The 12,270-nt window shown below is 36.9% G+C and overlaps 1 protein-coding gene across 19 annotated transcripts in view; it reads right to left on the reverse strand.

The window, feature by feature from the left end:
- Nucleotides 1–5,371: 5,371 nt before the first annotated feature.
- The window catches only part of MIER1 (MIER1 transcriptional regulator), a 71,780-nt gene continuing 64,881 nt past the window's right edge, over nt 5,372–12,270 (reverse strand). For 17 of the 19 annotated variants that reach the window (XM_025288506.3, XM_025288508.3, XM_025288505.3 and 14 more), the window contains 2 exons: nt 10,842–10,981; nt 5,372–8,406 (listed from right to left, as the gene is read on the reverse strand). In XM_025288506.3, the coding sequence (XP_025144291.3) occupies nt 8,078–8,406; nt 10,842–10,981 (469 nt within the window). In that variant the 3' untranslated portion in view covers nt 5,372–8,077. Of the gene's footprint in view, nt 10,582–10,841; nt 10,982–12,270 lie in introns of those variants that run through there. The other 2 variants (XM_025288509.3, XM_044944876.2) reach the window with 2 other exon arrangements.

Here is a 12,270-nt window from a genome sequence, read left to right on the forward strand (position 1 = left end):
TGAATTTGGATGAGTAGAATGCAAAGAGGTGGCATGGTGTAAAAAATGCTGTTTGAACAGGAAGATCCTAAGCACAGTTGACCTTTGAATAATGGAGCTATTAGAGATGCTTACCCCAACCCTGAACAGTTGAAAACCTGAGTGCTGCTATGTCTGCCTCAAAATAAAGGACTTAGTAAATGATTCACCCAAAGGCAGGAAGCTGAGCCAGTTTGGATACAATCAGTACTCAAACCCTAGTTCTTTTGATTCCATGTATTGTGATTTCTAATCAAACACAAATTTTTCTCCACACTTAAGGATCTGCAAAATGAAAATACAAATACTCTATTTATTGGAAAAAGATATCCTCATATGAGGACCCACACAGTTCAAATCTGTGTTAACGGTCAACTGTGCATATTTTAGACGTATCTCTTGGTGGAAATGAGGTATATAAACAGAAATAAGGAAATAACAAGGCCAGGCACAGTGGGGCTTTCAGCTATTTGTTCTGAAAAAGAATATTTAGAAGCACTGATTAAAAACATTAATGAGGCTCCAAGCCATCAGGTTAAGTTCATTGCTTTCACTGTTGGCCTATGGGATATACCTTGTAAATGCTTTGTTCAGTTGCTAAATCTTTTCTGATTCTGTGACCCCATGGACTGCAGCACACCAGCTTCCTGTCTTCTGCTATCTCCGAGTTTGCTCAAACTCATGTCCATTGAGTCAGTGACGGATATAAACTGACCCTGCTTCAGAAACATTGTTTTTAACTATAATAAGTTGACTTTTCAACAGGATACTTAATCTAAAATTCAACTAAAAGCATAAAAAGGGCTGTGATATTGCTAGTAGTCAAGTCACAAATATTGACTTGGGTTCTCTGTGGAGCCCAGACGGTGATGCAGGCTAGCCATGTAACCACTGACATTCGTGTTGAGTGTTTCTTCTACTCACCCATGTAGACCCCCTTTCCTTTTTCCCACCCCCACCCCTCATCAACAGACTTTAGGGAGAGGGAAAACATTGAGGTATGCATGCTAAGTTGCTTCAGTCGTGTCCAACTCTTTGCAACACTATGGACTGTAGTGTGCCAGGCTCCTCTGTCCACGGGATTCTTCAGGCAAGAAGACTGGAGTGGGTTGCTATGATCTCCTCTAGGGGATCTTCCTGACCCAGGGATCAAACCCACATCTCGTGTCTCTTACATTGGCAAGAGGCCTCCTTACCACTAGCACCACCTGGAAAGCCCTTATGGCGAAGTATAGAGTTAACAAAAGCAATGGGAGATGCTGTTTTCTTAATTTTAACTAGAAACTTTTTGAGGAAATAAGTTTCATAATTCTTGCTGCTGCTGCTGCTGCTAAGTCGCTTCAGTCGTGTCCGACTCTGTGCGACCCCAGAGACGGCAGCCCACCAGGCTCCCCTGTCCCTGGGATTCTCCAGGCAAGGACACTGGAGTGGGTTGCCATTTCCTTCTCCAATGCATGAAAGTGAAAAGTGAAAGGGAAGTCGCTCAGTCGTGTCCGACTCCCAGCGACCCCATGGACTGCAGCCTACCAGGCTCCTCCGTCCATGGGATTTATCCAGGCAAGAGTACTGGAGTGGGGTGCCATTGCCTTCTCTGCAGTCAGAGCTAAAACAAAGCCCCAAGGAAAGTGGTAGTGTCTTTACCAGCAATGGCATTAACTGATTGGAGTGTCTGAATGAAATGCACTTTCACAAATGAAAGGTGGGTGGAGGGGTGGGGGTTAATACGAAGTACAATTTAGGATTTATCCCCAAAGGTACAGGGAAATCGAGGGGGAAATCTCCCAAGAGTCTGGTCAGCACATAGGAAAAGCAATTATAAGCAATTGGAAAAGCAGTGTCATGTGCCCAGTGAGCAAATAAATTTATCTGTAAGGCAAGAGGCACTGTGGTTGGATTTGGGTATACGGTGAAGAAAACAGACATGGCCCTCTTTCATGAGACTTGAGATCAGGAGGGGATAACCCTACAAAATCAAAATGGCACCTGTGACAAGCGCTACATTGAAGACTTGTTTTTAAGACCACCATAATCCCAACACTTAGAAATAACTATTATTTTTGGCATATGACCTTCATTGATTTTCCTAACCAAATATCTACATGAAACATATGCCTTTAACAAAACCGGGAATATCCTCTTTTCACTTAAAGGTGTGACACAGGATTGTGGCAGGTAAGACAGCTAAGTGAGCCATTTCACTCTTTTAGGCTCAGTATTATTAACAAAATTAGCCACTTATGAAATTTGTGGACACAGCCCAATTGTCTTGAGAGAGTGTTTTTACAATGCAGATGCCTGCCCACTAAACAGTGGAGGCAGATGCAAATAACGAGGCCATAAGGCAAAGCAGTTAATGAAGCAGGTAATTCAGGGTGTTTGAAAGCTCAGAACCACTAGCCAACCAAATAAACTTCCACTGTCTATAACTGTGTGTTCAGAGGGGATTGATGGGAGTATTCATTCTCAGGATGACTGGCACCTCTTTAGCTTGTAGCTGGAACTGGTTTCTCACATTCACTCAGCTAAAGCATCCTAGGGACAGGAGTAGACTAAGGGCAAGTTCTCTCCCTAAACCTAGATTTCCTGGTCAGGAGTTTGAAGCGGCTCTGATGCCGTTCTCCCCTTGATCTCTTTCGGTTCTGAAAGAAACTACCCCAATTCAGGGTCCAGATTTTTCTCTTTAAGACACTTAAGCTTTTTATACACTTAATCAATTCTCTTTCAGAGAAAAGGAGGAAGACCATTTAAAACTTACTGAACTTACTCTATAAACACTTTCTAGTTGATGTGCAGAAAGACATGTTCAGCCAACTCTACAGCAAAAAGTGGAATTTTAATCAGGCCAAATGTGCATTAGCCTTCACCTCTCTCAAACATCAGATCAAGCGTCTCCTCACCTTATACTGCTCCCCGGAAAGTGAATGACAACAGGGGGTGAGTCCTGAATAAGCCACAGCTGTTATAATCAGCCCTGCAGGAAATGGTAAAAACAAAAGCCTTCTCATGGGACTCACACATTAATGTTGCTTGTTGTTGTTCAGTAGCTAAGTCATGTTCAGCTCTTTGTGACCTCATGGACTGCAGTGTATCAGGCTCCCCATGCCTTCAGTGTCTCCCAGAATTTGCTCAAATTCATGTTCATGGAGTCAGTGATGCTATCCAACCATCTCATTCACTACTGCCCTTCTCCTTACCTTCAATCTTTGCAGCATCCGGATCCTTTCCAATGAGTTGGCTCTTCGCATCAAGTGGCCAAAGTATTAACACTTCAGTTTCAGCATCAGTCCTTCCAATGAATAGTCAGGGTTTCCCTTTTTCCCATATCCTGAATAGTCAGGATTCCCATTTAGGATGGACTGGTTTGATCTCCTTGCAGTTCAGGAGAGTCTCAAGAGTCTTCTCCAGCACCACAATTTGAAGGCATCAATTCTTTGGCGCTCAGCCTTCTTTATGAACCAACCTTCACATCCATACATGACTACTGGAAAAATCATAGCTTTGACGATATGGACCTTTGTCAGTTAAGTGACATCTCTGCTTTTTAATACACTGTCTAGGTTTGTCTAGCTTTTCTTCCAAGGAGCAAGTATTTTTTAATTTCATGGCTGCAGTCACCATTTGCAGTGATTTTGTAGCCCAAGAAAAGAAAATCTATCACTGTTCCCACCTTTCCCCTTATTTGCTATGAAGTGATGGGACCAAATGCCATGATCTTAGTTTTCTGAATGCTGAGTTTTAAGCCAGCTTTCTCATTCTCTTCATTCACCCTCATCAACAGGCTGTTTAGTTCCTCTTATAGTTGCCTAATTTCTAACAAATACAATAAGTTCAAGGGAAATCTTACTTAGCTAGAATTATGGGCAAACAGTCGTTGGCTCTTTATTCCCCTGAGCTCATGCCTACTCTTCCTTTTCTTGTGCCCTCCTTGGACTCAGCATACACTTCCACTGTTGCACTCACCTAATGCCTTGAGGAGAACACGCTACATCTCTGAAGCCGTAAGTTAGGCACAGTAGCTGGCACAAGTACAGGCCCAAATGTTTGTTGAATATCGCATATGGAAACATGATGAGAACTTGTCACCACTGACTTTTCAATGTGAAGAAGGTTTTACCATCAATTTGGACAAAGGAGAATTAGAAGTTCAACCCCAGTTTATATGGCAAGTCCTCAATGTTCTTCACAGAATAAGTAAACTTTAAATGCACATTCAAGTTCACTTCTTAGAACAAGCAAAATGACACTTTAAGTACAGTTGACCTTTGTACAACACACAGGCTGGGGTGCTGACCCTCCACCCAGTTGCAACTCTGTGTGTAATTTACAGTCTGCCCTCTGTATAGTGTTCCTCTTGTCATCCAATGTTTCACACCCACAGAGTCAACCAAACATGGATCATGTGGTATTTACTACTGAAAAAAATCTGCATGTAAATGGACCCATGCAGTTCAAACCTGTGTAGTTCAAGGGTCAACAGTATATTATATATTCTGAAAAAGTCACAGGACCTAGTATAAAAACAAGATAAAAAATAATCCTGTTTGGTAAAGGAAAAACACAGAAGTCAGATGTCAAAGATGCCAGCACAATACTAAAGGTAAAACAGAAATAAGGTTATGGATAATTGGTATTAGAAGACAGAGATTAGTACAGATATTTAAAAACATAAAATCAGTCCATAACATGGGGCAGATAAGATTTTGCAAAGGATAAACCTGATTATTAAACAGCAGAGTTGATTTTATGATAAAAAGTTTAAATAATCAGTACAGTTATATGATATAGGAAGGTCATTTTTAGGGAGAGATTTACATGGTTTTCCTCACTGGCACTTTGCATAAACATGGATTATAGTTAGAAAAACCTTTATTTCTGATTTGGTATTTAGCAGTGATAGAGAGCTAGTTACACACCCCTAGGGTCATCAGCACACATCTTGCCTGGAAAAGTCTTCAGTCCCCACTCTTCAAAATGCCCACTCTTAATTTTCTGTTGAGGGTAAAGTGAAATTTTTTTGCAAAACTGTATGTGATATAAATTGCACTGTAAAAGAAGGAAACTATGTTTTTAATTAAGTAGTTCAGAGAAAGAGAAACAGGTGAATAGAAGTCCACAGACCTAAGGATCTCTCTGGAGGACAAAAAAAAACAAAAATACATCATCTGTCCATTTACCCATGAGGTAAAAGGTATCAGGAGCCACTGAAACACTATTTCACACCCTTGTCTAGGAGCTGAAAGAACAGAAATTATATACATTCACATTGTAAACTGTGCATCATTCAACCTTAAAATCTATAATTAACACCTACTCAATCTACTAAAAATCATTCACAAAGCATTATGTAGGCAAATGTGTTTAAAAAAATATTTTAATAAGCATATTCAGAATGGCAGACAGGGAACCGGGGAAGGGAATTATTTTACAGTGCAAAATTATTATGCATAAATTTAAAAACATTAATCCATAATTTTAAATGACTATTTAAATATTATTTCAAATACGTTTTAAAGCTCAACAGATTTGTTTTGTTGAACTGAGTTGCAAATTTTGAACTCTATTTGAAAACACATCATAAAACAGAATACCATTCTAAATAAAGATAGTGCTTTGCTGGGGGGTAGGTATGGGGTGAGGGAGACTAAGTAACTGTTAACGAAGGCTTCTTTTCCCAATGCAGTTTGTCAAGAGTTATGAAATGTACTAAATCTTAAGCAAATTAAATTCATGGTATTACTAAAATTTTTTAAAGTAGTGCAATGACTTATCAAGTTATAGTGGCTGCATTATAAAGAATGTACTGTGTGAAATACCTGTATAAACATAAAATACAATTAAATATTTCTCTATGAAAAGCTGAGCATTATGTATTATAATAGTGGAATGTTTTTCATTAGGCAGACTTTAAAAATATTAAGAAAAGTAAAATTTCCTAACATGTATACAACATGTGCCGTATTTGCAAACATGCCTGAGAATTTATTTAAAATGTTCCTGTAATATCAGTTTGCAAGAACTTCACAAACCTGTTAACAAAATGCATCTTTTAAGAAGGTGAAAATGGCATCTCTAATATTGCAACAACTTAAAAAAAGTACATCATCACTATTTCTATAGACCATCTTTGAAAAAGAGCTAGGATACTTTGGATTCATATAATAAAATCTGATTTAGAAAATGGATTGTGATCATCTGCTAAAGCTGCCATTCTGGATAAATTAATGTTCTAGGTAAAACAAAACAACAAAGAGCTCACGCTTCTCACCACATTCACCCAGAACTTTGATTTACTTGGATCTATATGTAATAACAGTGAATCTACATCATGTAAAGTCAAGTGTTGTAAAGTGGCTTTTAACACTGTTTGGGGGAAAAAAGTTGTTCACATTGGTGGAGGGAAGCAGTCTGAACATAGGTTAATAGTAATACTTCATGGAGAATAAGGCCTAAACCATAATTTCTCAGTGCAAACCTCTACTCAATTGCATTAGACAGTTGAGCCATTAAAAACAAGACCACAGAAGACATATTCTAAAAAGACACTGGCTCTTTGATGGCTGAAAATGAACTGCTAGAAGTATTTGGGGGTATGTCTGTGTGATAAGAGTAGTTAATAATCTTTTATAAAAGTTTGGATATAGGTTGGTCTATCAGCTGTATAAAACTACATTTTTTTTAAATAAGAATTTTGCACTAAAAATAAAATGGCACTCTTGCAAGGTGATGCAAATCAGTTCAGTTCAGTTGCTCAAGTCATCTCTGACTCTTTGTGAATGGATGATCCTATTTGTAATCACACAGAGCAATGGTTACTCAATAACTTATTTTCACTTTGGAAATGTACTATCAAATATGAAAAGCTGGACTGTAACTGGAAACCTAATTATCTGGTGATCTATTATCACCAGATAAGTTTATCACTTTTTCCTCATAAAATCAATATTGTTGCCTGCCAACTCCTTGTGTGTGCCAATATCTAAGTATCACTTAACCTTTTCCCCTGTTTATTTAATGCAAAAATGGGAATTTTATAAAGCATATAAAAATAACTGAATGGGATTCTGGTCAGCATGATACATTTAAGCACTTGAAGTCAACATTAAACTTCTGTTTTGCTTCAAAAATAATTTTGAAAATTATAGCAAATGCAAAACAAACTGTGTGATCTAAGTATCATGCTTAATTTCAGTTCTCAAACTATTTGTCCTTAAGTAAAAACTTGAAAAAACAAATGTTCACAATCCTTTATGAATGCTTTTACTACCTGGATAAGAAACATGACTCAGTTACTACACAAACACTTAAAAATTCATTAGAAAAACCTTAGCAAAATAAAATGAAAGCTGACAGACTCAGAATATCAATTCCTCTCATAAAAGTTTACCAACTGTACAAGTTAAGAAAATTATACAAGCTTTTGTGTTAAGAAAGGACAGCTCAGTCAAGACATATGTACTGTAAAAATCTTTCAAAGGCTACAAAGAATCTGGAAAAATACAGAATGTATTTCTTAAGCCCAGATAAGAATATGGAAAGACATCATTGATGTCAACAATTTTACATATACAAACCTGACTTGGTTTATTTTTAAACTTCTATATATAAAAAAATCATGCTAGCATAACTTTCAGGATTCATAAGGGTTTCCTTAATAATGATACTCAATTTGTATGGAGAGAAAAATGTCTGTTATAAAAGACATTTCAAGAAACTCAGAAAAATTGATGTTAATCAGAAATTTGAACTTGTTTTTTCCTTCTCTGCCATCAAACTAAGAAAATACCTTGTAGTGAAATTTTAGGATTAATACATCAAATAAGAAGGTACAGATGTATCTGTAGTTCATTCAAATTTACTAAACTATTTGTCATTTCCTTAAAAGGGCCTTTACAATTTTAAAGTAAAAAATCTGCAAAGCAGAATTATGAAATCTTATTTACTAAAGTTAGGACTCAATTCAAATTTTAACCAACTGCTTCAAGGAAATCAACTTTTTAAGGTAACCCATCAACCCTGAAAATTTTAGTCACACCAGAATTTACTCCAAAGAAAGTTAAGTTTAGTCATCTGTGTTCTCAAGTTCTTCAAATTTTCCATGTGAGATTGTGTCTTGGAAAAACTCAGAACCACCTGGACTTTCTTTTTCATTGCTGTTTACCCTTCGCCTTTTGGCAGGTCTCTCACTTTTTTCATCAAAATCATTTTCATTTCTTGCAGTCATATGGGTGATTTTTGGGTCAGTGGTTTGGTTATCTGTTTCATAACCATTGGTATCCATATCTGTGTGAAGTGGTTTCTTACTTCCACCTGTTGGTCCATTAACATGTAATCCTTCAACTTTCACTTCTTCTTTGTTTAATGTTTCACCTGGTCCGTTAGATGACACCCCTAGGTTGGAAGAGACATGAAAGCAACTGCTAATATTATAAAGCTAAATTCATAAATTATTATAAAAGTGCTATGAACAGCTATAAAATAACTTTTTATCAAGGAAGTGAGGTATCAAATATGTGTGTGTGTGTGTGTGTGTGTGTGTGTGTGTGTATAGGCTGAATTCTGGCTCTATTTACTTTAGTAGCTGTGTGACCTCAAATTATTTACACTCTTGTACCTCAGTCTGATCACACACATACAATGAGGATAATAACAAATTTATAGGGTTGCTGTGAAGAGTAAGCTAATAAATGTAAAAAATTAAGAATAGGATTTGGTATGTATTAATAGCATTCTGGTATTACATGGCAACAAATAAGCAATGGATCCACCAGCAGTCTAAATAAGCTGAATTAAAGCAAAGATATTCATAAATTATTCAGGTTTAGCAGTTTGTAACTTTCTAAAACAATGAAAAAATTATATTCTTTCTATAGCAGCTTGAGTTTTCTAACTGCCATATAAAAGCAAGATGACATGACTTTTTCATTCTTAACATTAATCTGTCATAATGTTAAATTAATGCCTGCACTATACAAGCATACACTTGAAAACGCTAAAGGCAAACACAAATTCTTTCCTAATAGATTGAGAAAAGAAATAGCATAACTGATAATATAACAAAAGGTCATGTTACAGTTGACTGCAAAATGGAAGACAAATTTTGTGAATGCTTAATGTAAAATACAGAATGTGCTACTGGAGAAAATGAAAATTTAATTGTCTGAAAAAATAAGAATGACCCTCAAATATACATTTTGGTCAAAGAAAGTATTCTATTTTCTCAACCCAAAAATGCACTCAAACCATGACTGCTTATGAGATTATGTACCATATGATATAAAAGGAGTGATTTTGCCATAGTAAGCACAAGAAGCTAGGTTAAATGATCATTAGGTCAAAAATCACTATTAGATTTCAAGACACTAATTAAAGCCCCTTACGAAAAAAGAGAATTGGGTTGGAAAGGTCTTCCTTTCCTTGAAAAGCCTAGAAATCTTAATTGTATTACATGTGAATGGCCTCTGGGCAGAGTAATGTGTAAGTAACTTATGAACACTGTTCCTAGGCTAACTGCATGGTATCATCAAATGGTTAAAAGGATTCAACCAACTGCCTATCAAAACACTTAAAAAAAAATTCCAGAAAGTTCCAAAAGGCAAAAACTTGAATTTACTTTGTGCTGGCAATTACTTAAATAGTGTTTACATTTTATTAAGTATTATAAATACTCTAGAGATGATTCCTTAAGTATTTTGAATCTGCAGATGTGGAACCTGTAGATACAGAGGGTTGACTGTACTACCTACCGTCTGCCTCCCTGAGTTTCCACCCTAGTCCCAATCTCAGCTGCTTATTCTACTTTAGGATGGTTGTGACTGGCATTAGAAATCATGTCAGTGAACCTGAATGTTTTTGAATCAGGAAATGGCTGCTGGGCCCTAATATTTGTTTGGCTTGTTCTTAGAGGGGAAGTAATGAGGGAATGGAAAGGGATCATTAAGTGAAAAAATATATTCACCAAGGTATATTAAATGCCAGTGTGAGAGCAAAGAGCAGAAAAAAGGTCAAATTGTTCAATGTTCCTCTTCTAGTTTCTGTTGGGGAGAAGGGATTAGCTCTCCACTGGCCCTCCCCTAAAGCTGTTATATCAGAATGCAGGTGGGCAGAGCTTATCTCTAATTTACCAGTTTCCTATTAAAGAGGATCAGAGAAGATTTATTACTTTCTGCTTAGAGATGGTCTTACTTAAGACTATTTTAATTAAAGTAGAAATCAAGAAAATTCTCTGACCAGGCCTTACTGATCCTCGGTCCACTCTATATTTTAAGCAAGAACCTATCTGAATCTCAAATATGTGTTTCTTTGCTTCTTTTTCATGGGCATAAAAATGAATGTTTTTGTACAATATGAACGCACAGGCGGACACATCTGTTTTATCTTTTCTTATCTTTCTAGGTTATTATGCTATCACCTTTTTTCCATTTATATGCTTAAAGAGGTTTCCTGCTAAACTGTTATAAGCACTCAAAGTATTTCATTAAGTATCTGTGTACTTCTGATGTGAAACGGCTGGAGTTCTGGTCTAAGACTTAACAAATAAGAATACTTACATCTAGACATTCCAACCTGATAAGAAAAAGAAATGGTCATTGTTGATGGTATACTTTATTAAAGGTACTTTTTAGTGATATCAATGGGAATTCTTTCCAATTAACTTGTACATATTCTCTGTGTTCGTATATATGCACCCTGATATTCTGTTTCATCTGGTATTACTTTAGGTCTGCTTTGGGGGTTGAATAGACACGGAAACAGAATTTCCCAGGCTACTGAAGGAAAAGTGCCCATCATTATCAAGAAATACAAGTGTTTCTCTGCTTGCTTACCATTTTGATTACTATTGCTTATAGTGCCATCTTCTTTCTCAGACTGGCTGTTGCTACTGTTTGAGGCAGTTGGGGGAGGAGATGGTGCTCGACTGGAAGCAGCACTTTCACTTTCATCTAGAAGACGATCCATGTAATCCCTTAAAATTGAGGGAAACGATGATTATTTTCTTATATTAAAAACAGCTGAAAATTAAAACTGAGGTTAAATTTACAAGGCTTTCTTAGCAAGTATACCCTCATTTTCCCTTATATTCATTCCAGTGCAAGCACTGAAATGGAAAGCTCCTTTTGGTTAAATGTCTGTAGGAAAACAATGTGTGAGGGCTTTACCCTAGCAAATGTTACAGACCTACAGGCAGTTTTAAAACTTTAGAAATTGTAGGCAAATGATCAGAGTGGCCCAACTAAAATCAGAAAGGCTGTAAATGAAGAGGGATGATGTCAATCACAAGGAGTACAAAAAATTTCTGAACACATATTGGAATTGTAAAGCTTACAAAGATTATTTTATGACTATGGCAGTATCTGAAAGACAAACTAGGACCTAATAATGAAATACTTTCCTGAAACTTTCTGTTACTTTCTGTATCACCCTTCTGTTAGAGCTGAGGTATAATAAGCTCGCAAAGTTCCTGGGCTTATCTGTTAGCTTCATCTGCCCGTATATCATCAGGGGTGAGTTTACGTCTTCCCTAAGTAATTTTTGAGCTCAACGGCATGGGATGACGTTTGTGGTAAGTGACACTGGGTTGAGGTTAGAGCTGAACTAAATACCTCTCTCTCTAAGGTTTAGTGTCTTTAGTTATAAAATGCACATGACCTATGTACTGGGCTGTTGTATAGGATATGTGTAGCAAAGTGTTTTATGAACTATGCAGTGCTACCGAGTCATTAGAATAAAGGGCAGCAAAGGCAGGCCTGTGGGCTGCCGATCTATTTCTATGGATAATATGTTACTGAACACAGTCATATACATTCATTTACATAGTGTCTATGACCACTTTTACACACCAACAACAGACCTAAGTAGTTTCAACAGAACTTAACATCTGCAAAGCCCTCTTTACAGGAAAAGTCTGATGTCACCTGTACTGAATAATCCCGTGAAGGCAGTTAAGTTCAGTCTGCTTTCTTCACCTCTGCACCACTGGTGCCTAAGTTTGCACAGTGCAGAGAAGTACAATAAAAACCTAAATACATCATTTATTTTTAAATTCCCTCAGAACAGGAATAATAGAAATATTAAGACAAATCTTTCAGAATTTTGTGAGCAGGGTAAGTAGGAATGTGGACAAGAAAGAAACCATGGAAGGGCTTGGAACTTTACTGAAAGTCTGTGTAACAGTCTGCACTCATTAACATTTTAGGCTTTATTTTCCTCATTTATAAACGGAGGGAATTAAATTTGTTGGTCTTTTAAGATGTC

The sequence above is a fragment of the Bubalus bubalis genome, chromosome 6 (genome assembly GCF_019923935.1).
Source record: "Bubalus bubalis isolate 160015118507 breed Murrah chromosome 6, NDDB_SH_1, whole genome shotgun sequence".
Lineage (NCBI taxonomy): Eukaryota > Metazoa > Chordata > Mammalia > Artiodactyla > Bovidae > Bubalus > Bubalus bubalis.